The 25,009-nt window shown below is 46.4% G+C and overlaps 1 protein-coding gene across 1 annotated transcript in view; it reads right to left on the bottom strand.

Annotated features, from left to right (window-relative positions):
• zbtb47b (zinc finger and BTB domain containing 47b) overlaps positions 1-23,927 on the bottom strand; it is a gene marked incomplete at its 3' end in the record, with an annotated part of 38,314 nt that extends 14,387 nt beyond the window's left edge. Inside the window, exon 1 of the mRNA XM_084485629.1 lies at positions 23,588-23,927. Within this exon, the coding sequence (XP_084341755.1) occupies positions 23,588-23,590 (3 nt within the window). The 5' untranslated portion in view covers positions 23,591-23,927. The remainder of the gene's footprint in view (positions 1-23,587) is intronic.
• Between the last annotated feature and the right edge of the window lie 1,082 nt (positions 23,928-25,009).

Raw genomic sequence — 25,009 nt, 5'->3', positions numbered from 1 at the left:
CAAGCTAAGTTACACAAACACTGCAAAAGTAGTTCACTATGTTGTTGCGCCAACTTAACATGGCAATCAACATGAGAAACTTCATGTTTAAATTACCAAATTCATGCAAAGTCAATTCCATTGGGTTATTAATATACATGCCAGAGTCACTATAATTAATTAAATCAAATACCAAAGATTGCTGGGATTCCATTGCTTGATTAGAACCTTCCAGCCAGTGAAGAATAATGCCTGCAGTAATAGGCTTAATAAACAAAACTTCAGTCAGTCAAACCATCCAGTAGTTTAGACTTTATAAAAAAACATCCCTGTTTCATTAACATACCCATCCCCTGAAAGAGGATGTGCCAATGTGCTCCATAATTCTCCAATGACCAAGTTAAAATTTTTAGGATTACAGGGAGAGATAGAGATAGAGAGAGAGAATGATTACCAATTGTACCCATGGCTGCAGGAGCGTACATGCATTCAGTGCAGGTTGAAGTACGCACTATGCTTCGATTTCACCAAAGGCTGAATTAAAAGTACATGTTTTTCTAAATGTTGCTCATCAACGAGGATGTAAAGTAGTAACTTTCGGCACATCCTCATCCTCATCCTCATCCACTTATCCAGGGTCGGGTCGCAGGGGCAGCAGCTCAAGCAGGGGGCCCCAGACTTTCCTTTCCCAGGCCACATGACTGAACTTCTCACCGTATCCCTAAGGGAGAAGTCAGCAACCCTCCTGGGAAAACTCATCTCGGCCGCTTGTATCCGTGATCTCGTCCTTTCGGTCATTACCCATCCCTCATGACCATAGGTGAGGATAGGAACGAAGATCGACCGGTAGATCGAGAGCTTTGCCTTGCGGCTCAGCTCTCTTTTCGTCACAACGGTGCGGTAAAGCGAATGCAATACCGCCCCCGCTGCTCCGATTCTCCGGCCAATCTCACGCTCCATCGTACCCTCACTTGCGAACAAGACCCAGAGGTACTTGAACTCCTTCACTTAGGCTAAGGACTCATTTCCTACCCGGAGAAGGCAATCCACCGGTTTCCTGCTAAGAGTCATGGCCTCAGATTTAGTGGTGCTGATCCTCATCCCAGCCGCTTCACACTCGACTGCCAGCCGATCCAGTGAGTGCTGAAGGTCACAGACCGATGATGCCATCAGGACCACATCATCTGCAAAGAGCAGTGTTGAGATCCTCAGATCACCGAACTGCAACCCCTCCCCACCACGACTACGCCTCGATATCCTGTCCATGAATATCACAAACAGGATTGGTGACAAAGCGCAGCCCTGGTGGAGGCCAACACCCACCGGGAATGGAACTGACTGGCTGCCGAGAATGCGGACACAGCTCTCGCTTTGGGAGTACAGAGATTGGATGGCCCTGAGGAGTGAACCCCTTACCCCGTACTCCCGCAGCACCTCCCACAGTTTCTCCCGGGGGACCCGGTCATATGCCTTCTCCAAATCCACAAAACACATGTAGACCGGATGGGCATACTCCCAGGCCCCCTCCAGGATCCTTGCGAGAGTGAAGAGCTGATCCGTAGTTCCACGTCTAGGGCAGAAACCGCATTGTTCCTCTTCAATCTGAGGTTAGACAATCGGCCAAACCCACCTTTCCAGCACCTTAGAGTAGACTTTCCCAGGGAGGCTGAGAAGTGTGATACCCCGGTAATTGGCACACACTCTCTGGTCCCCCTTTTTGAACAGGGGAACCACCACCCTGGTTTACCACTCCGTTGGCACTGTACCAGACTCCTACGCAATGTTGAATAGGCATGTCAACCATGACAGCCCCTCAACACCCAGAGCTTTTAGCATTTCTGGCTGGATCTCATCAATCCCTGGCGCTTTGCCACTGCGGAGATGTTTTACTACCTCAGTGACTTCCACCAGGGAAATTGACGATGAACCACCATCAACCTCAAGCTCTGCCTCCATCATAGAGGGCGTGTTAGTCGGATTCAGGAGTTCCTCAAAGTGTTCCTTCCAACGTTCGACTACCTCCTCAGTCGAGGTCAACAGAGTCCCACCCTTACTGTACACAGCTTGGATGTTTCCCCCGTTCCCCCTTCTGAGGTGTCAGATGGTCAGAAACACTTTGGTGCCAACCGAAAGTCCTTCTCCATGTCCTCTCTGAACTTCTCCCACACCCGCTGCTTAGCCTCCAACACGGCAGCAGCTGCAGCCCTTCGAGCCCGCCGGTACCTTGCAACTGCGTCAGGAGTCCTCCGGGATAACATACCCCGGAAGGCCTCCTTCTTCAGTCGGACGGCTTCCCTGACCACCGGTGTCCACCACGGTGTCCGAGGGTTACCGCCCCTTGAGGAACCTAAGACCCTGAGGCCACAGCTCACCGCCGCAGCTTCAGCAATGGAGGCTTTGAACACCGTCCACTCCGGCTCAATGCCCCCAACCTCCACAGCTCCGCCGGAGGTGTGAGTTGAAGATCTCTAGGACGGGGGCTTCCTCCAAACGTTCCCAATTCACCCACACTACCCGTTTGGGCTTACCAGGTCTGTCCAGAATCTTCCCCCATTCCCTGATCCAACTCACCACCAGATGGTGGTCGGTTGACCCCTCTCTTCACCCAAGTCTCCAAAACATAAAGCCTCAGATCAGCTGACACGATCACAAAATCGATCATCGATCTAGGGTACTCTGGTACCAGGTACACTTATGAGCACCCTTATGTTCAAACATGGTGTTCGTTATGGACAATCCATGACTAGCACAGAAGTCCAGTAACAAACGACCACTCGGGTTTTGATCAGGGAGGCCGTTCTTCCCCACCACGCCTCTCCAGGTGTCTCCATCGTTGCCCACGTGGGCGTTGAAGTCTCCCAGCAGAACTACGGAGTCCCCTACCGGAGCCCCATACAGGACTCCATTCAGGGTCTCCAAGAAGGCAGAGTACTCTGAACTGCTGTTCGGTGTATACGCACAAACAACAGTCAGAGTTTTACCCCCCACCACCCTTAGGCGTAGGGAGGCAACCCTCTCATCCACCAGGGACCCCTGACTTTCACTATCATCATAAATGTTGCTTCACCGATGCATCATATATTCTGTTGCATCCGAAGCATGACATAGAGACAGATAGAAGAAACTAATGTAGTTGATTTCTGTGTTTTACTGAGAAAACAGGGAGTGGAAGCGACCCTATAATGCTATAGGGTCTAACTGTACCTAACTGTTGTAAATAATAATAATAAAAAATAACATTTTCTATGTAGGCCTACGCGTGCAGCTGTGAACTCATGTATTGTAATTTAATGTATGATGTGTACTTTTAGGGTATAGACCTACCTTTTTGCGTTCCACATGAAGCCTCTGAAAATCAGTACCAACATTTAAATATTTTTTAACCATTCAGCGAACAAAAGGCAACAGGCTGATAATCATTTAGGGTGGTGCCACTCAATTTCTTTCTACTCCTCATTCACACTCAGTATAAAGCTGGGGTCGGCCACCCTAGGCACGTGTGACACCACTGGCACGTGGCCCCATAATCATTGGCACACTTGCAAAAATAATTTTAAAAAAAAATAATCTTAATTTTTTTAATTTATTTTTGTTTTATTTGTTTTTTTCACCGCTACAATGCGGCAGCATAATCATTACTATCAATTTTTTTTTGCACTTTATTCTGTTTTGGGCATTTCCTCCCAGTGCAAATATGTTTGAATAAGTTACTGAAAGCAATGTTCTGAAATGGGATCAATTAATAGTTTTTAAACCTATGTTCTGAGTAATAGAGAAGAAAATATTAAAAATATTGTTGCAAGTGGCCTGTATGCATGGCCTTCACATGGTTTTTGCAAAGCTGTACATGTCTTAAAGATATTGATGTGGATGTTTCCATAATTCTCATATAATGTCTCTGTTTTTTACATTTCTTACAGTGCTTACAGTTTTTAGCTTCCCTCAACATTGGGTGAAAACAATAATGCGGTTAGAAAATGCCGGAGTTCTCCTTTAAGCAAGACCAAAGAAAAGGTCACTGTAGTCATGCCACTATGCACAGTGGTTGAGCTCTAGGATAATGTGATGTTGTTTGCATGGAATGCATATTTTATCTTTGTGGCAAGGCCTGATAAAAACTAATTGTTGAAATAATTTTTTTGTGTATTTTTCTTACATAACATCGGCCTAAACCCCTCGTTGATTCTACTTCGTAACGACATCGATGTCCGCATAAAAGCATCAAGTGTGAATCTCCCTCAGGGTCGAGTATTTTGGCCATGTAAATTGTCCATCAAATGGATTGTAATCTAAATATTACTGGCAGTGGCGAAGCTAGACCTTTTTTGGGTGGGCTCAAGCCCACCCAAAACCTGCCTTAGCCCACCCTATCGTTTCGTCCTCAAATCAAATATTCTACCAGTTTTTTTTACACAAGCAACAAGAGGATGGATGCTGTACAGTATGAACAGGCTCAAATGGGCTAGGGAAATCGAGCGCAACCTTCCTGCAGGAATCTCTTACCTCTGATTGGTTTCTGCTGTTTCGTCCGTTATAACATGACCAGGTAATAATTCATTTTAAAACCTTGACATAATCTGTTAGATATCTATTAAATGACAGTTGACCACAAGGCGATTCTATCTATGCCTCTTCTTGAATTGCTTCATGTTTTAGTCGGGCTTGTAATGGTCTGTAGCATGATAAGCTAACACACCGGCGCCGAAGCGCTGCGGTGCGCAGTTTACACGTCAAATGCCACCCCTAGCACCAATAGGAAGGGTCGCGCTGCAGCACCGTTGTAATTATGTTTTGAAAGAAGCAGATCACATAGTCGGTATAGGCTACCATAACACTGTACCAGTTGTTTTATGACTACATATATGGCCCTGATGCCCATGATCATCATGTTTGTGCTTACAATGATAGTCATTTCAATTCATAGTTTCTTTATGCAAATTTCTGCTTTCCATAGATGGACATATGTTATTTTTTTAAAAGAAGTCAGCCAGGTGAGAGAATGTAAATCTAGCAACAAATAATGAGTTAGCCTCATTATTTGGAGCAGCAGACCAGAGAGGTGCATGAAAAAGCACAGATAGAGGAGCAAGTGGAAGCAACAGTGTCTGCAGATATGGCTTGTGATTTAGGTGATAAGGACACTGGTCCTAAACAACTGAAGCTGCCTCAGTACCCACGAGATCAGTTTGGAACACAAAAGAGAGCCTTTCAGTCTAACTGGTTCCAGAGTTTTACTTGGCTAGAATATTCATTGAGAAGAAATGCTGCATTCTGTTTTGCTTGTTGGGTGTTTGGCAAGAGATTAAAACAGGGGGAATTTGTGAATGGTGGGATCAAAAATTGGAAACATGCACTGAGCATGTTTCAGAAACATGAAACCACACAATGCCACAAAGACAGTGTACTCTGCTGGCATACCTATAAAGCAAGTAAATCAACAGGCAGTGTTCTACAGCAAATAGAGTCTGCAAGTTCCTGTGAGATAACTGAGAGAAGGGAATACTTGAAACATATTGTGGAAGTGACACGTATGCTGGGGAAACAGGGTATTCCATTTAGGGGTCACGATGAATCGCTTGAGAGCAATAACAGAGGGAATTTCTTGGAGTGCATGGACCTCCTGAAAAAGTTTGACCCTTTCTTGCAAAGCTACACGCCTCCAGCAAACACAACCTATCTTTCATCTGACACTCAGAATCAAATGATACAGTGTTGTTCACAAGAGGTTACAGCAACTATTGTTCGAGAGATGAGGGAATCAAAGATGTATGCCATCATGGCCGATGAGGCCAGGGACGGAAAAACAGAATAGCTGTCACTCTGTGTGAGATATGTTGCAGATGGTGCTCTAAGGGAAAGGCTCCTATCCCTTTGCTCGAATGTATTATTGTTATTATTATTATTTTAACGCATGGCATAGCCACTATACTTCATTCATGTTCATTCATGCAGCCCTATGGAAAAAAAATGTTTCCACAATCCACACGCTATTTCTATGCAGTTTCACACGTATGAATAATCTTTGATGGTTATGGTTACATACTGCCAGTCCGACATGTTCCCATTCCGACAGTCCTGTGCGCGTATGTAAATTAGCCATGTGCGCCAAACAGAAGAAGGGCCCTATCTTGCGCCCGGCGCAATTGACTTTCTACACCGACGCATGTGTCGTTGCTAGTTTGCACCCGGCGCAAAGCTGATCTTCCCCCGCAGCAACCAGGCACCACTACACTTGCATGTTAAATATTATGATGTCAAAGATTATTGATGGGGTCTTCTCATTGAGTATCATTGGGAATCTCATTGGGTCTTAAGTTTATGAGATTCTATCTTAGAACACTACGGCAGACAGGATAATCTTGGCCGATTTTCGTCCCGATTCGGCTGCCATGGGAACGCCACCCCGATTCTCGTAAGGGGCAAATCGGCCCCGATATCGGGACATTTATCTTGTAGTGTGGGGTCAGCTTTATTTGCATACGCGTACAGGACTGTCGGAATGGGAACATGTCGGACTGGCAGCATGTAACCATAACAACGGCTAACGTGTAACGGTAACGGTGGTCCCGTTAAAATAATGTCAATGAATCAGCTCAAGCCTAACGTTATCTACAATCGTTGTTCTGGAACCAAAGTTAAGGATCTACAACTTGTAGGCCTATTTAATAAGCCTAAATTGTTCTGTGCTGTGTCCTGATTGGCTGAAGAGAAATAGCCACATCATTGCGTTCTAAAACTGGACCTGGCGATTTGACATGTTCAATCTTTGGCGACTCCTTGCAACGCCTTGCGACGCCTTGCGACGACCAGTTCACACTGCTGCAACTTTTCCCCTGCGACGTTCTAAAACCGTCTCGTTGCAAGTCGTTGCGTCGCGAATCTTTGGTTCTGAACTGGGCTTAATGTCTTCGGCGAACGTTTTTATTGCCGTGCCGCTTCCGTGACGGTTCTGGTGGAAATTGCCCTTCACTCAACATTCCGAAAATATCTATCATGTTGGATAACCCCGATTTTGCGATCGGGTGCTCTTGGAGTTGATGAGATTATATCTTGGAACACTAGAGACAGGATAATCTTGGCCGATTTTCGTCGATGAGAGTGTGTTCTCTGCATTTTCACTAGGACCCTTTTCCTTCGCCTTATTCTTCTCCATTTATTTCTTTATTTCTATCTCGTAATGTCTCCTGCGTCTCGCGTATTTCCTCATCTGTCTCTATGCCGCTCTGACAACGTTGCCCCTGGCAACCGGAATAATGGAGCCGTGTAATAATAACATATAAATAATAAAAATCAAAAAAATAGTCTGATAGACTGTTTAATATACAACACATGACTTATTTTGGCATACAAATAACCAACTTGTAACCAAAGACTACGCTATGTGAATTAACTTTTATTAGTTTTGGTAAGTTTCAGATTTCAATTTATGAATAACATCGATGGAGGGGGGCCCAAAAAATACAGTCTGCCTAGTGTAGTCCATTTATTTAATCCGGCTCTGGGTACACTTATAAGAGAACCGCACTCGCCTGACATTTTCAACCAACCCAACTGCAACTCGGACCGCAAGTATTAATATTAAAATAATGTACCCGACCTGTTTCCCGACCCACATCCCTGAGTCATATGCATTAAAAACCAAGTATTACAATGTTAATGCATATAGTTTAACATGATGAACCTGAATTATTGCACCTATTTTATCCCGCTTCAGCATTCATGCAAAAGTTAATAATAATAGATTCACAATAAATAAGGATTTCCCACTAGCCTACATAAATTGTTGTTTGAGCAGTTACTCACGGGGCTGCTATCTCCCAAGCATAAAATCTGAATATTTTAAGAAACGTCTTCATTATCGGACACTCTCAACATTCTGCAAATTGAAAAATTTAAACCAGTTCAACAAATAGCTTAACATAGGCTACCTATTTGAAATAAAACGGTAAAACGGTGCCAACAAAATAAAACGTTGGCACCTGGAAAGCTCGTGCTGCATCTTTGCGCAAGTCATTCGATTCCATTCTATCAATGATGTCTTTGTCTTTATATGATTTAGCCTACTCTATAAATTACAAAAGTGTATTCGGCATCTTTATTTTAATCGATCCGACCCAAATATCATTAAATTATTTTCTGGTGACTCGAAACCGCTCAATTTGGATCAACCCGCATATCACTGATACATGCACACGATGACAGCTGATTCGCCCGCTCCTCCTCTCCAGCCACAATGCTTGAGGCCTATCAAAGGAAAACCCGAAGCAGCGGATTTTCCTTATTATTGTAACCGAGCGTTTTATTGTCGCATATACTTTGGTAATATATAATTTCAGCGCTCCCAACATTGAATCAAATCAGCGACACACACGCAGATACTTCCGTTCTGCCCCTTCAGAGTAAGAGTCCTTAACAGGAAATGGGTTAACTAATAACTCCCCTCCTTCAAAAAGAAACGTCCTGTTTCACACAGCAACAACCTAAGGGCACTTAAGAACGGAGCCACAAACACTATACCCCTAACCATAAAACATGGAGCATTGTACCCACTATTCATAAACAAAATAGTTCAATAATAGTAGTTATTTTGCAAAAATAATAACAAACTAATAATAACCACAATTAAATCTGAAACCCAATAACAAAACCAACATTCAAGCAGCATGTCAACCCACATTTGTAGATCCGATATAATATCCCTAATTTTTAGACACATTACTTGCATTGAAATTAACTGGCTAACCATAACTGATAAAGTCCTTGAAATGAACTGGCTGTCTCACAGCTCTTCCCGAAAGGGATACAGTCTGTTGTGGCACCTCGGTGCCTGCAACCTGGGCAGTCCCTGTGCCAACAGCAATGAGGGGCTCCTCAGCTGTCCAGTCCCCATAGGAGGGTCCATCATCCTGCTGTGATTGGGCATGAAAAGGGGAAGTAGGAGGGCAACTTGACAAGCCAGAGAGCAGTGGCAGTGTATAACGTTTCAGTCTGTCGTAATGGAATACCTGTGTCCGTCCACCAGAATCCAAAGGACAGGCAATGCGATAGGTGAGCCCAAGTCCTCCTTGAGAGCCCAACACAGCCAGAACCCTGTATGGTCCCTTCCAGTGGAGAGCAAGTTTCATACGGTCCTCTGTGGGATTATGAAGCCACACCAGATCTCCTACTGCATATGGTGTGTGACGGACGGCTCCATCATAGTACAGCTTTTGTTTCTTGTGTGCTTGGACACCGCTCTGTCTGGCACCACCAAACGCCGTCTCCAGCTTCCCTGCCATAGAGGCCACAAAGTCTGCATGATAAGAAGGTAAGTCTGATGATACCTGTGATGGCACCAGCACGTCGACTGGGACCCAAGCTTCCCGTCCATGAACCAAATAGTAGGGAGAGTAGCTGGTGCTGGAATGAACAGACGTTCATGTTGTAGGCGAAAGCCACATGTTTCAGATAATCGTGCCATTCACCACCACAAGCAAGCAGCGATTTGGCAAGCTGGTCAATTAAAACGTTCAACCATGCCATCCATTTTGGGATTATACGGGGTGGTGCGTGTTTTCTTAATCCCTAAAGATTTACACAGTCTTTGCACAATCTCAAACTGCCGACCCTGATTACTGTGAACAGCTTCTGGAATACCGTGCACTAAAACATAATCCTTGAACCAACACTGTGTTACTGACTGGGATGTTTGGTTAGGAAGAGCATACAGATTTACAAACTTGGTAAAGTAGTCTTCTACCACTAATACATATCTGTTACCCTACGAAGTCATAGGCAGTTCAAGAATGTCAGTTGCCACTCTCTGAAACAGTAGAGTAGCTTGAGAACCCCCATCGGTGCTCTATGCTTGGGCGCTGGGACTCTGCGGGTTTGGCATGGGATGCACTGCTCGCACCACTGTTGAATCTCTTTAAACATAGAGGGCCAATAACAAGTTTGCCTTGCCCGTTCCCATACTCGCTCCGCAGAAAAGTGTGCCAAGGCAGGACCCCGGTGTAGGTGCTGCAGCACATCAGGGACCAGCGAGGAGGGCACGACCACTTGACACATGTCACCCCCCATGCGGGAAGCTTTCAATGTTCGGCAGAGCAGTCCATTTTTAACAGAAAGGCGGCGATATTCAGTCCATAATTTCCAAAATTACCACTCGCGGGTCTCGAACCTGCCACGTCTCGAAATACAAAGCTACCGGCATGGGAGTCAAACACTCTAACCACTGAGCTAAAAGCCCAGGCTTCTAACTCAGCGGCTAGAAGCGTTCTTAAGGCTAGGGGTGTGAGGATTTACAACGTACTACCGCCAGTTAGCCCAGGCTAGTTGGCATCCGTTACACTACCTTTAATGTGCCCCCGCGGCGGTCAAGAACCACTCCCCTCAATCCATTGCAACACTGCACCTGTGTCAGGATCGGTCCTTTGCAGCTCTCTTATTCCAGTCCCATCATGTGAAAGTGCATGCATGGAAGACATGTCAGACTCACCGTCTGTGTCCACTTGCTGCCCTGTGGTGAGGTCAGAGGTGCAGGGGTCCACAGCAGATGGCGGAGATGACGTGGGTGTTATTCACCACACCAGACCCTGGGTTTTGAGGCCGCCTTGAGAGAGCATCAGCATTGACATGCTGCTGACCCTCTTTTTGCTGCATGACCCAGTTAAAAGGGTTGAGTTCTAACACCCATCTCGCTCTCCTTCCTCTGGGGTCCTTGTCAATGGACATGCTGCAAAGACCCAGCAGAGGCTTATGGTCAGTTATAATGGTGACGGCAGCAGATCCAATGTAGTGTCTGAACTGGCGTACAGCCCACACCACAGTCCACAACTCTCTGTGGAATGTGGAACAGCGCTTTTCGGTGGGAGCCAGCGACTGACTTGCATTCACAACCACTCTCTCCAGCCCTTCCCTGTCCTGAGCCAACACAGCCCCCACAGCATCCATGGAGGCATCTGTATAAACTTTAAAGGGAACATGAAAGTCTGGCATTGTGACAATTGGGGCAGATGAAAGTACTCCCTTAAAATATTCAAAGGCTTCCTCACATTCCGTTGTCCACTGGAACGGTATGTCTTTGCATGTTAAGTGGTGCAGAGGAGTTGCACACTGGGAAGAGCCCTCAATAAAACGTCTATAGTATGAGCAAAGGCCCTCAAATGCTCTCTCGGTCGGAGTCTTTGGTGTGGGCCACGTTCTGACTTTGTCTGTTCTTCAAGGGTCTGACTGCAGGCCATGACGGGACACAACATGGCCGAGGAACACCACACCACACACGGTCTTGGGCAAGATTACACTTTTTAGGGTTTAACCTGAGGCCTGCTGATTGAATCTTGGAAAACACTTCACGCAGAGAGGAAAGATGTTCCTCAAAGGTGGGGCTGAAGATCAGCACATCGTCGAGATAGACATTGCACACCTGCCAGGGAAGCCCTCTGAGCACCAGCTCCATCATATGTTGAAACGTGCAGGTGATTTAGTGAGGCCAATTGGCATCACTAACTCACCTGCCACTCACCTGCCACTTGGCCACTGGTAGAGGCCTCTGCCAGTGGTGAAGGCAGTTTTCTCCCTGTCGTCCTCAGCGACCTCCACCTGCCAGTAACCGTTTGTGAAATCCAGGGTGGTGAACCACAGGGAGCCAGCTAGCGCATCCAAGGTGTCATCCACCCTGGGAAGAGGAAGAGAGTCTTTGACAGTTATGCTGTTCAAGCGACGATAATCAATGCAAAACCTCCACTCACCATTCTTTTTCTTCACCAGGACGACAGGCGAGGCCCAGGGGCTACAGCTTTCCTCAATCACCCCATCAGCTAGCAGGGCCGCCACCTGCCTGTCTATCTCTTCTCGCTTGTCTGGTGAGGTCCGATAGGCACGCTGTCGCATGGGACTATGGTGGTTGGTTTTGATGTGGTTTTTTATAAGTGTACATTTGCCTGTCAACCTTTTTGACGTCCTGAATATCTCCCTGTCGCGCTTTCTGTTGCTGACTGGCGGGGGAATCCTCTAGTGACACAGGGAGGAACTCATTTGGTGACATAGCAGAGACTGTCTCGACAGCAACCTGCTGTCAGACTCATCCACCGAGAAAAACTCCCCCAGGTGCATACCTGGGGGAGTACAATGTCCTGATCCATAGGGTTTAACACATGGGCTGTAATAACCCCATCTCTCACTGACATCAGTGTGTGAACCACAGCACATTTGTTTTGGAGGTTGGGTGCTAAGTAGCCCACAAAGTCCGGGAGCTGGTCAACAAGGCCAGCCATTCACAGCACGTGCGACAATGAAGACTGCATTTAAGGGGCGTTTACGTAGTTACGGAACTGACATGCGAAAATCAGCGCTGATAAATGACTCTGTGGCTCCTGAGTCCACTAATATATTGACTTCGGTCCCTTCAATGCTGCCCCTTATATATGTAGGTAGGTATGCTGCTGGTCTGTTGTGTCATGTAATTGGATGTTACCTATTGAGGACAGAAGCTCTAAAGGGCCCCAAAGTGCGGTAGCTGATGTTTGGGCAGCAACATCAGCTACATCTCTTTTCCCAAACGGTTGGCAGGATCCTCCCTCTTGGGTGAGAGAAAAAGCACCCCTCTTCTTCTCTGTGAATCATCCTGGAAGGAGCCTCTGGCAGGTCTAGGGCCCCGCCAAGTTGGAGAGGAGGTTCGGTCACCAAAGGACGCCTTGTAATCCTGTTTTCCGCCAGGACCTCCTTCTGCTTCTCGTTCACGCCAGCCACGGTCGGGTGAGCGCCACCTGTCATCACCCCACTGGCGACGCGACTGGCAGCCCTGGGTGAGATTCTTCCTTCATCTCCCCAGCCACTGGATTTTAGTTTATTGTTTTCCTCTGCCATTCGTCTCCTTTCCACCAGTGTTAATTTCCTTGACGAATCATTTTCGTTATAGTTTTTTGTCAACGACATGTTTTCACTGATGAAAACGAGATGATAACTAAATAAAAATCAATTTAGGATGACAAAAACTACGACGAAATCTATTGACACTTTTGTCAACGAATAACGAATTCATATTCTAACATCAATATGAGTTCCCCTAGCCTGCCTATGGTCCCCCAGTAGCTAAAAATTGCGTTAGGTGTAAAACGAGCAGTAGGTATCTTGCTCCGCCTTTGAAAAAATGAAAGCTCAAACGTGCAGATTTGGGATCTGGCCCCATATGTTGTCATATGGGGCCAGGTTACCTCTCCTTTCTCTGCTTGGCCAGCCCAGAGAATTTGGCCCGCCAATGAGACAAAGAGCTAGGACCGTGCGAGCACCACATGTGTGTGTGTGAATACACACACTGTAACGCAAGTGTTCTTTGTTATTTGGATAACCGTTCTGCTGTTGGTGTTATGGTGCATAACCCGCAACACAATAACGCAAGCTTGCATAAAGCTCCCATTTGGTGAAAAGACTAGACTGCGTCAGGTTCTCTGAGCTCTCTGGTATTTCCACAACGAGATTCGTAGTGGGGGTTATCTCAGCCATGGTTGAGAAGGAATTGGGAACCGCGACATGGAGGAGAAAAGGATTGTTGCCCAGGATTGTCCGCCAGAGCCCCACTGCCCGATGAACGCTGCCCACTGAATGCTGCCCGTTGCCTGGGGTTGTCTCCCGCCAGAGCCCCGCTGCCCGGGGCTCCGGTGGGCAGTGGGGCTCCAGTGGGAGACAACCCCAGGCAACAATCGCGGGCAACAATCCCTTTCTCCTCCATTTCGCGGTTCAGTCTGTACTTATATTGACGTGGAAGTTGAAGAACCAGAGGCGTCTGAGAACGCAATCGTTTGAGATTCATAATATCATCCGGAGGTGCAAACAGCTTTTGACCATGATAATATATATTATATTATATAGATATTTAAATATAATATATTATTTAGAGTTAGAGCTCCAGGACTCCCGCCGGAGCACCCAGAGTGTTCAGTGTTCCACTGTAAACACTACCGCATGGTACCGTGGCCGCAAGCTGCTCAGGGCCACACCCCCACCCTGCACCTTAAAAACACCTTAAAAACGCCTCTGAAAAACGGCACGTTTGCGGAGAGCTCATTGTGGGACTGGCTCATAGTGGCTGTAATTCTGCACCAAGGCTGAATTTCTTGAACGTCTTCAAATACTGTATTAGTGGCCCACTAACACCTATATATAAGTATCCATAAAGTAGCATGCCATGGGATCTTTAAGTCTGTGTCTGTATATTGCACGTTTAAACCTTAATACCATTCCATAATACCAGGTTAATAGATCTTTCCTCTAGGAGTATATGAGTTTGGAAATTCTAGAGAAACGGTTAAATAATGCTTTACACTTTAACCAGTTCGATTTTAGTCGACTAAAATCTAAATGATATTTAGTCAACTAAAATAACGGGGATAATAAAGTTATCTACTACTACTAAAACTAGACTAAAACTAAAACGATTCAGATGACTAAAATATGACTAAAATTTAATTTAATTTTAGTCAAAAGACTATGACTAAAACTAAATCAAAATTTGCTGTCAAAATTAACACTGCTTTCCACTCTCATTTCTCTCATCTTCAGTCAGTCTGTCCATGGTTCTGCACAAGCCACCTCCATCAGATATGGAGTGCACCACTGCTGCTGCACCGCCTCCAGTCAGAGTCTGGCGTATCGGAGTGTTGCCATAGTCAATCTTTAAAGCCTCTCGTGCCATCTCACATCGGCCGGCGATGATAAGGGCCTCATCCAGATCGGTAGCTCGCCAGAAACCTGCAAACTTCTTTCTGAGCTATGTCGCCGTAGCTTGGGAATACTTCCAGAACTAGTTTACTTATTTCCACTGCATAAACATCCAAGCTCTCACCCGGAGCATGGAGGTGGGCAGCGATGTTCGCTCTGAAACAGTCTAGAAAATGTTTTTGTCCAAATGCCTCCTGCAACTACTCCTTTACTTTAGTCAGCCTGAACAACTGCGGGCAGGCTATCCCATAACAGAAAAGCAACTTTGGTCAGACGGAGACGCGTTGCTAAAATCCTGACCACTTCAACGTCATAGTCACCTCCAGTGCCTCCCACTAGCACTTTCACGGCAACCTCATACTGCCTGGCCCAGCAGGGGAAACTTTGCTTTTCCTCTCCCGCGAAGGGCGGTGGAAGTTCAATCTTTACGTTGCTGCAGCGCAGCCTGTAGTCCCACGGGTCCTTGTCAAACTTCCTCCAGCAGGGGGACCCAGACTTCCCTTTCCTTACCAAGGAAAGGGAAGTGTGTGACCATATATGGCTAATTGGAGGCGTTTCTGAATGCAAATGATCTGATCGTGAACAAGCATGGTACTTAAGTAAGGTGGGATTTATCAAGATAGATTACTTACTGATGTGCATTAGTGGTGGATTTCATGATTTGTTTGAATGAATCAGTTTGCGTCGGTCAGTTTATTCGTTTGTTTGTTCGTTCGCATTTCCGGTAGCGGTGAATCATGATTCTCAGTCACTAGCCGTTTCTCAATTCGCGTTCTCGTGTGTTCTCGTGTACTTGCGTTCTCGGTAAACGTCATCAGTGGTAGCCCAAGCACTGTTCCAAATCCAAGTACGCGAGTACGCGAGTACTGTCGTAAAACCCGGAAGTGTTCTCGATGCGTTATCGATGAGGCCGTTCTACCGAGGATGCATCGGAGGTGACTCGTGTGGACTTGGGACCGTTAAATATCCCAGAATGCATCATCGAGTCCGCTGCTGTTCCAATTGCAGGTGCGTACTCGCGTTCTCGGAAGTCTGTACTTGAAAGTCCGGACTTGCCAAGTACGTACTTCCAAGTCCGCGAGAACGTAGTCCGCGTACTTGGTATTGAGAAACGGCTACTGAGTCGGTCAGACTCGGTTCCTCCCTCGTTCTCGTTCAAACGAATCGCGAATGCACGTTCACGAATGCCGAGTCGGTCAGACTCGGCTCCTCCCTCGTTCTCGTTCAAACGAATCGCGAATGCACGTTCTCAGCCGAGTCGGTCAGACTCAGCTCCTCCCTCGTTCTCATTCTCAAACGAATCACGATCGTGCAATGGGGCAAACGGTCAACAATCAACACAACATTAACTAAGTTCCTTTTAGCTGAGGAGTGCTTCATGTTCGGAATTGGGATGTTGTTGCCCGGCTGACTCTCGTGACTTCTCAGTCCTCGAGTCTTCACCGCTAAACACAGTCAGTGAACGAACGGCGACTCGTGAGTCAGCACGACTCAGCGACTAGTGGGTGGAGCTGGGAGTCGAGTCTCGGCGAACAAACGAGACGAACAACGACGAACGAGAGCGGCGAATCAGATCAGTTCGTTCGTTTTAAAGAGTCGTTCGTTCTAACTGATTCGTTCGCAAACGAGCCACCACTAATGTGCATACGATAGCCTTGCGCACGTTTGATAAATACTGTTTTTATTTTACTTAAGCACATCCTAAATTCATCATCAATCATTCGTAAGGGAGAATTTAGATCCTTTTCTACGCACGGTTGATAAATGAGGCCCCCAGTACTTGTATGAGCAAACTATTCTACTGGCCTGCCCTGTAATGTATGGAGTTGGGGCAAGGAATGAAACCAGGCAGGGTTCTGGTAAAAATAACTTACTTTAAAGAATTAAGATTGAGCTGAATAATTTTAAATGCTTCTTGTAGCTTGACAATAGATAAGCATACAGGTGTATATTTATCATGGCAGCTTCAGAAAGTGTGTTTCACTGCACACACTCTGCAAACACCCTGATGACCGGCACGACACCGTAACACTCGATTCCCCCACCGGCGCCAGGGGGGTACCAAACATGAGCTGGTCTCTCTCTGATGAGGAGCATAAGATCGTGCTCTCTACACCTCGGACAGGGGGGCGTTCTCTGGTGCTCTGAGTGTGTGTTATGTCTGGGCCGTCTAATCAGAGGACCATTAAAACCCCATCAGGGTGATGACAGGAGCGTGGCCCTCTCTCCGTCTGCCTCCAGAGAGAGCGAGAGCGCGATTGCGAGAGAGAGAGAGAGAGAGAGAGAGAGAGAGAGAGAGAGAGAGAGAGAGAGACAGACAGAGAGAGAGAGAGAGAGAGAGAGAGAGAGAGAGAGAGAGAGAGAGAGAGAGAGAGAGAGAGAGAGAGACCAAAAGACTGAGAGCGAGACCGAGAGCTGGAGCGAGAGAGATTCCCTTCTGTATTTAGTGTCTACGATTTCTTCTCTGGCTGAGGTCTGGTGCAGTCGCTCCCCACTCGCCCCCCTTTTCTCTCTCCTTCCCCCTCCTCATCCCTCTCCCCCTCTTCCCTCTCCTCCTCATTCCTCTCCCCCTCTTCCCTCTCCCCCTCATCCCTCTCATCCCTCTCTCCTCCTCATCCCTCCCCTCCCCTCTGAATATAATCAGTGCAGAGACCCAGAGCTGACCTTGAGCTAAGAGACAGTAGAACACACACACACACACACTCTCTCTGCCTCTCTCGCTTTCTCTGTCTTCTGCATACATGTGGGTGTGAATGCGTCTGCATGTTCAGATTAAACACACGTCCTTGTGCATGTTGTCATGCGTGACAAACCCACTACATATGAGTGCACATGAGCCAAACCTAAAGACCAAGCGTACGTGTTGGCAGGATAGTGGTTAGTAGCTATAAATCCAGCTGAAAGGGTCTGGGTTCGAACCCAACGCCGTCTAAGCGTCGGCATCCTGGAGCAACGGGCACGACCCTAACGACTTATTAGGGGCAATTATCTTTAATTAATTAATTTAATTTTTTCTCCAGAAACACTGTGTTTCAGAACCAAAAAACATGAACACATTTCAATGGAGGACAGCGTGCTTTAGAAGAACTGCTCATGTAATCCGAAAGAAATCAAGCTCTTGTCAAGGGCTCTAGTCAAACTCTTGTCTGGGCAGGAGTGAAGGCGTGTGGGGACAGCTCAATCCCCTGGAACGGACCATGTATCACATCATTTAAGTCCTGGAGCTGAAGGATGACGCTACCTTGTTCTGGAGCTTATGAAGGATGACCCAACCTTGGTCTGGTTATGAAGGATGACCCTACCCTGGTCTGGTTATGAAGGATGACCCTACCTTGGTCTGGTTATGAAGGATGACCCTACCCTGGTCTGGTTATGAAGGATGACCCTACCCTGGTCTGGTTATGAAGGATGACCCTACCCTGGTCTGGTTATGAAGGATGACCCTACCCTGGTCTGGTTATGAAGGATGACCCTACCCTGGTCTGGTTATGAAGGGAGTAACGAGAGAGAGAGTAACGAGGGAATGCTATGTTGAAGGAGGGTTGGTGCTATCAATAACATCCACACATTTAATCAGGATATTGAAGCTGGATACTGACTCATGAGCTATAGCTTTGAGGGAGATCACTGTAACCAAGTCAGATCTTAATGATTGAGTTGAGTTATTATTACCACATGATCAGTTTAAGATAGATTTGATTTCAGAGAATTGCATTTGTGATAAAACATGTCAACAAAACCTAGACCTAGACTTAAAACATTCTGTATGAATTATTATCATTGAGTGAGGTCTGGTATGATCATAGCACTGTACATACTAATCCAGCTCTCTATTGTCCCCCTGTTTTAAATCATAGTACAGCCTCAACCGTACAGACTTGAACCTTGCCTTTAGCGCTGCTTGTTGTTACATCCTTTAAAACAGGGGTGGGGGCCGGCTATGGCCTGCCAAAGCGTTTCATCTGGCCCGCGGAGGCAAGGGCAAAAAAAACACTTCTTTTTTTTTTTCTTAAATAAAATGTTAACAAAGCATATAGCCTAGCCTACAATATAGTTATACAAGCATAAGTGACAACTTTTGAACAAAATTAATTAAGGAGAAAAAGGTTACTTTCCTTTTTGTTTACTTTGGAATGTTGCGGGTCACATTGGGGTAGCCTAAACAAGTCGCAGTGACATTTCTAAATCTAACCATTGACGGCTGGCATGGCATCCGCCAAGAAACGAAAGGTTGATAATGAATGTCGTGTTTTACAAGAAAAATGGACTGATGATTACTTCTTTGTTGAAGTAAAGGGCAGGCCAGTTTGCCTTGTGTGTGGAGAATCGCTCGCTGTAATGAAAAAGACCAACCTGGAACGTCATTACAGTACTAAACATGCTAGGCTAAGTGAATTGCAGGGGCAGTTACGCAAGGACAAAATAAACACACTTAAGCGAAGTTTGAGTGCCCAACAAGCAGCTTTCACCAGACCAAATTTAGAGAGAGAAAACGTTGTGCATGCAAGTTATGTGGTGAGTGAGTTATTTTTATAGGCCGAAAAAAAGTGCGGCCCCCGAAACAAGTTACAAAAATTGATACGGCCCTTGATGTCAAAAAGGTTCCCCACCCCTGCTTTAAAACATATCTTGATAAAACCTTCCAATCTATATGTTAATACTCCACAGGTCAGCAGCCAATCAGAGATGTGTTCACCTGAGCATGAAATGGAGATGCCCCGACAAAGAGCGTGTCCAGCGTGTCCAGCTGAGATCAGTCTGACATCACCATGACCACGGCCTCGCTAAACAAGGCTTTTTACTGGACGTTGAGCACACGGAGAACGTGGTTCAGAGTTTGAACCCTAATGTTTACTATTCAGCAGACTGATCCAAACTGACTGGCACTGGTTTTTCTTTTTGGGATGCATGCCTTTAACGAGGAAGGGCTGGTGAGGGCATCGTGCTAAAGGCAGACTATATTAATAATAACAATAATAATGTCAGAACTATTAATAATAAAACATATAGAACTTTGAAACCTCATGTTTATGAAAAATTTTACCAGTCACACACAAATGGAGTTAGTGACAATGGTCTTGGAGACAGAGCAGCCAGTGTGCAAATTTAGGGGGGACAGGGCAGGTTTATGATGGAGAAACAGCCTAACTAACAAGCTGCCTGGGTGCTCAGAGGGGAGGCTGGTCAAGCACAGGCCCGCCAGAAGGCCTGGAGTCTGGAGTCTCTCCATGGAGAGACCAAGGGCTGAGTCAGGGAGTGTGAGAGAGAGAGAGAGTGAGAGAGAGAGAGAGAGAGAGAGAGAGAGAGAGAGAGAGAGAGAGAGAGAGAGAGAGAGAGAGAGAGAGAGAGAGAGAGAGAGCTGGCAATCATCTGTGTGCACATAACAAAAAAAAACACACACACACACAGACACATACTCTCCACCGACACAACACTGCTCCCTCTGTTTCCGCAATGTGACACGGCATCTGTGTGTGTGTATGACGCGCACACACACACACACACACACAGCTACCTGACACCTACTGTGTCACATGACAGTACCGGCGCTGGAGAGGAGAGGAGAGGCGATAAAGAGAGGAGAGGAGAGGAGATGAGGAGAGAAGAGGAGAGGGGAGGAGATGAGGAGAGGAGATAAAGAGAGGGATGGAGGTGATGTTAGAAAGGATGAAGGGTTGATATCTTCATCATTCTGTCACCTGTACAGCCCTCAGGACCCCCTCAGAGCGTACGTGTGCATGTGTGTGTGCGTGCGTGTGTGTGTGTGTGTGTGTGTGTGTGTGTGTGTGTGTGTGTGTGTGTGTGTGTGTGTGTGTGTGTGTGTGTGTGTGTGTGTGTGTGTGTGTGTGTGTGTGTGTGTGTGTGTGTGTGTTAATTAGTCTGATTAGAAGGTCATCGTGGACAGACTGGTTAACTAGCATAGGAAGGGACACATGCTGAGCACAGCTGCACCGTCACAGCCAATCATGGCACAGCAGCAGTCCGAAGCTTGAGACTAGGGGGGCAGGACTTGGGACTTTGGGGGAAGGCTTTTGATTGGTTTTGAAGTGACGACCCTGGTCTGCAGCGGGTTTGAGATATACCGTAATACTGCTTAAGGAACAGTATTTACATTATAATCTTCAGTCACATTTCAACTGTTCCCATTCTCAATACTGTGTGTGTGTGTGTGTGTGTGTGTATGTGTATGTGTATGTGTATGTGTATGTTGATGTTGATGTGTATGTGTATGTGTGTGTGTGTGTGTGTGTGTTACCTCCCTACACGTCCACCTCTCCTCTTAATCACTGAAAGCTTCATCATGGCCCTGTGTTTTAAACCTCTCTCCCTAAGTCCTCTGTCCGCCCAAAGTCTCCCAAAAGCTCAGCGAACAACAAGCAAAAAGAGTTGATCTCCACACACAGTCACTGTTCTCGCCAGATAAAAATGCATCATTGTGTCTCAAGCATTGATCTGCAGTGGCTGCCAAAAACAATAGAACTCTGGACACACATTTATTCAGAGAACGCGAGAGAGAAGAGAGAAGAGAGAGAGAGAGAGAGAGGGAGGAAGAGAGAGAGACATTAGAGACAGCGAGAGAGACAGCAAAAGAGAGACAGTGAGAGAGAGAGACAGCGAAAGAGGGCAACAAATAGGTTTCATAAACTCTGCCATACATTGTAACGCACAACAAGAACACCAATTATTTTTTTAACAGAAATGATTACATAAGCCCAGCAGTCATCTTGACCATGCTTTGTTCAAAGGCCTCGTCTAATGTTTTTAATCCCAGAGGTGATAAATCAGCAGCACCTTAACTCAAGGTCCAGGTTCCCAAGGAGAGCAGAGCTCCTCCTGGTGGGCCGGGCTGTGTTAGGAGCCCGTTGAGAGAGAGAGAGAGAGAGAGAGAGAGAGAGAGAGAGAGAGAGAGAGAGAGAGAGAGAGAGAGAGAGAGAGAGAGAGAGAGAGAGAGAGAAAGAGAGCTGGCAATCATCTGCGTGCACATAACAAAACAAAAAAAACAAGAGAGACAGAGGCATAGCGCTGCATGTCTGGTGGTGGTGTTGGTCTGAATAAGTGGGTTACATAAAACATCATTACACTGTTTAAGGAAGCTTCTGTTGATCAGGGTTTTCACATGCACCAAAGACCCCTCATCATTGACCGTATTACAACTTGCAGGGAAGGTTTTCACACCAACATCCAAATCCCTCACATTTTCTCGCAACCTGAGTTAACATTACACGTGGTGGTGTACAGACACAGGGACACGAGGGCCTGAAGGTTAATGGGTCATGGGCTGTTCTACAACAGCCAAGAGATGGGATACATATTATGGTGACATTTTTCATGACCGGGCATTTCTGGGATTGCTTTGAGCCACTGTCAATATCAGGGATCACCAAAATCTCAACGCTTTCAAAAAGGACCACAGACTCAGCATGGAAACAAACATGTCTTCCTCCTCTCTAAAATCCAACCAACCAAACAGCAGCGGCGAGCAGAGAGCACTGAGGATGACCTCAACGACCTGACCCACATATTAAGCTAGGCCTCCAGATGTGCGCGCGCCCTGGGATTACTCCAGCAGGGCTGCAACAACGCAGCCCTGGGGATGCTGCAACTCACCAGGGCTGCTAGGAGGTGCACCAGGGCTCATACGAGGTGCACCAGGGCTCATGCATGCTCCCCCTCTCACCCTGCATCCTGACATGACCCTGGAGACGGGCTGACGTGTTCATGGATAGTATCATGAACCAGATATGTGCTATTATACATTTCATGAAAGAGTATATAAGTACTCTGAGGAAACTAATACACATCCCGGGATGAATCAATATGTTGGAGGTCAGTATGGAGAGGAAGCCTTTCATAATGTCATCAAGCTGTTTGAAGGCCAATCATAAAAAGCAACACCAAAAGCAGTGAAAGAACTAAATCCTGCAGAAAACCATTCATGGTGCAAACAACGTAGGCCTTAAGCTGTCCCAAAACAAAGCTATTACATATTACACACATACGTCATTACTAGCCTACAGTGTATAACAAGGTGTCCACATTTGAAGTGGTTCTCAGGAGGCCTGGGAGAGAGTATCAGCTCCACTATAGGAATAAAAACTTGCATTGTCCAAAAGGTTTACTTTAAAACATCTTCTTATGCACCCAAGCACCGGACCAACAGAGTCTCTACCTGATGCCCAATGCCCAACGTCAAAGATGAACTTCCTGCGTGGCAGTTTGAGTTCTGCCAAGAGGAGAGGGGGAGAGGGGTAGTAGAGTATGGGGGGTAGTATGGAAGGGGTGGTAGGGTAAGGTAAGGGTAGTAGGGTAGGGATAGTAGGGTAGGGGTAGTAGGGTGGGGGCGGGAGAGAGATAGGGGTAGTAGGGGGGTAGGGGTAGTAGGGTAGGGGGGTAGGGGTAGTAGGGCGGGGTAGGGGAGAGATAGGGGTAGTAGGGGGGGTAGGGGTAGTAGGGTAGGGATAGTGAGGGGGGAGGGATAGTAGGGTAGTCGGGGGGCTAGGGGTAGTAGGGTGGGGGGAGTAGGGTAATGGAGTAGGTTAGAGGTAGGTAAGGGGTACTAGGGGGGTAGGCTAGTTGGGTTGGAGGTTGACTTTCGCTATTCGCTGACTCCTCACGTCACGACCTGATTATTGCCTGATATGAAAGAATTTAGCTCTGCAACAATGTGCCTATTGTGGCCATTGGCATTATTTTGGCAGGTTAAATTGCCAACTTGTGCAATATATGCAAGTTGTGAACTTCACAATGAGAAATAACTGCAAAAAGACAACGTCTGACTACGAGTGGCACAACATCATGGTAATGCATAACTATGTCAAGTTTGAGTCGGCCTGCTGAGTAGCTCAAATTTGGAAGCGTTCAAAAAGGGACAGAGAAAATAAAGGAAAATGAACCGCTCCTCTCCTACCATTTTGATCCAGCGGGTCGAGGCTCACAGGAGTCCCAGTATAACTCCCTTTGCATCTGCTTTCCGTTCGCCATGAAAAGGATCGTTGGAATTCACATTTCTTCAGCTTTCCCCTCTTCCCCGGTCCTTGCCCCCCAGTAGCATTCACACGGAGCAGAATGCAGAGGCTGCTTTTGCAGAAGGAATTGGTGATTGGAGCTCTGGGATCATATGGGTTTTTAGTCAGAGGATTTTAAAGGGACACGGTACTGTATACCACGGAGTTGTGAGAGACGGATTTCTTTGTAGTGTACTCGGATTTATTTGATATTTTTAGGACACTAATGTCTGGAAAACGGCGGACCCGTCAGTCACCGTGAACCGGGCGCGTCGCTCGGCGCTACGTGCGCTCAGGGCGGCTATGACGTCAGAGGGACGGACACACGCTCGTCTCCTCTCCTCCGGTGTGTGCGTCGGGGGTCACATCAGTACACCGCAGAGGTCGCCGAGGACCTGACGCCCATACCGGCCTAGCGGTGGCTGAAAATATTGACCCAGGTTTCCTTGTGCGATATAAGCGAACAAACATCGTTCATAATCCATCGGTAGCCCACCAGGTTCATGGGAGGGTGATACTGTGAGGAGGTATCTGAGGACAGCTGAACGTCTGTCCACAGCACTATGAGAGCATTAACATGGGGCCCTCCTCCGTGACATTTACTGAACAGACAGCTAAAGAACTACACTATACATTCTTCTGTAGTCTTACATTGATTGTATTACAAATCACATTGCATTGGTGTATTATTCAGGTACCACCTGCACGTTATACGTGTGAACATAGGGGAACAACACTTGATGACAATTTATATTAGTAGCCTACTTACAATAAATATATTTGTATCAGTTAAGTATCTGTAAACTGTCTCAACTGTAGAGATGAAGAGAGCCAGCAGAACTTCCAATGAGATGGAGGCTTCTGCCAAAACATGAAAACGTTGTAGTAGACAGCTAAGCATTGAATGTTTTGTGGTTGGTGAAAGCATCTTGGGAGAGAGATGAAGAAAGTGAGCTTTTAAGATATACAAATATTGGCAAGGAAGGAACCAGATTTCAATTAGTTCAGAGTGTGATTAATAATTTATCCCGTTTGTCTGCCACACTTGTTGTGAAGTGCTTGGCTTTGGGGAGGGGAAGTAGACTATAGGCTACATTATTGGGATTCTCCTAATTCCATTATATATATAGCAGAGACAATGAATAGGGATCCTTCAATTAAAACCTTCAATCTGACGAGCTGAGCCTGGGAGGGTGTGTGTTTAACTAATGCACAAAATATGCTTTCATTTATTTCATTGTAATTCCAGCTTGTTATTTTAGCGTCAACAGTAAACATATTGGATTAAGAAATGTCATGAGTGTACAGTGGTTTTAGGCCTAGGA

This window comes from Micromesistius poutassou (genome assembly GCF_964030765.1).
Source record: "Micromesistius poutassou genome assembly, chromosome: 21".
NCBI lineage: Eukaryota > Metazoa > Chordata > Actinopteri > Gadiformes > Gadidae > Micromesistius > Micromesistius poutassou.
Note: the sequence above shows the minus strand (reverse complement) of the source record. Positions and strands in the feature narration are given on the sequence as shown.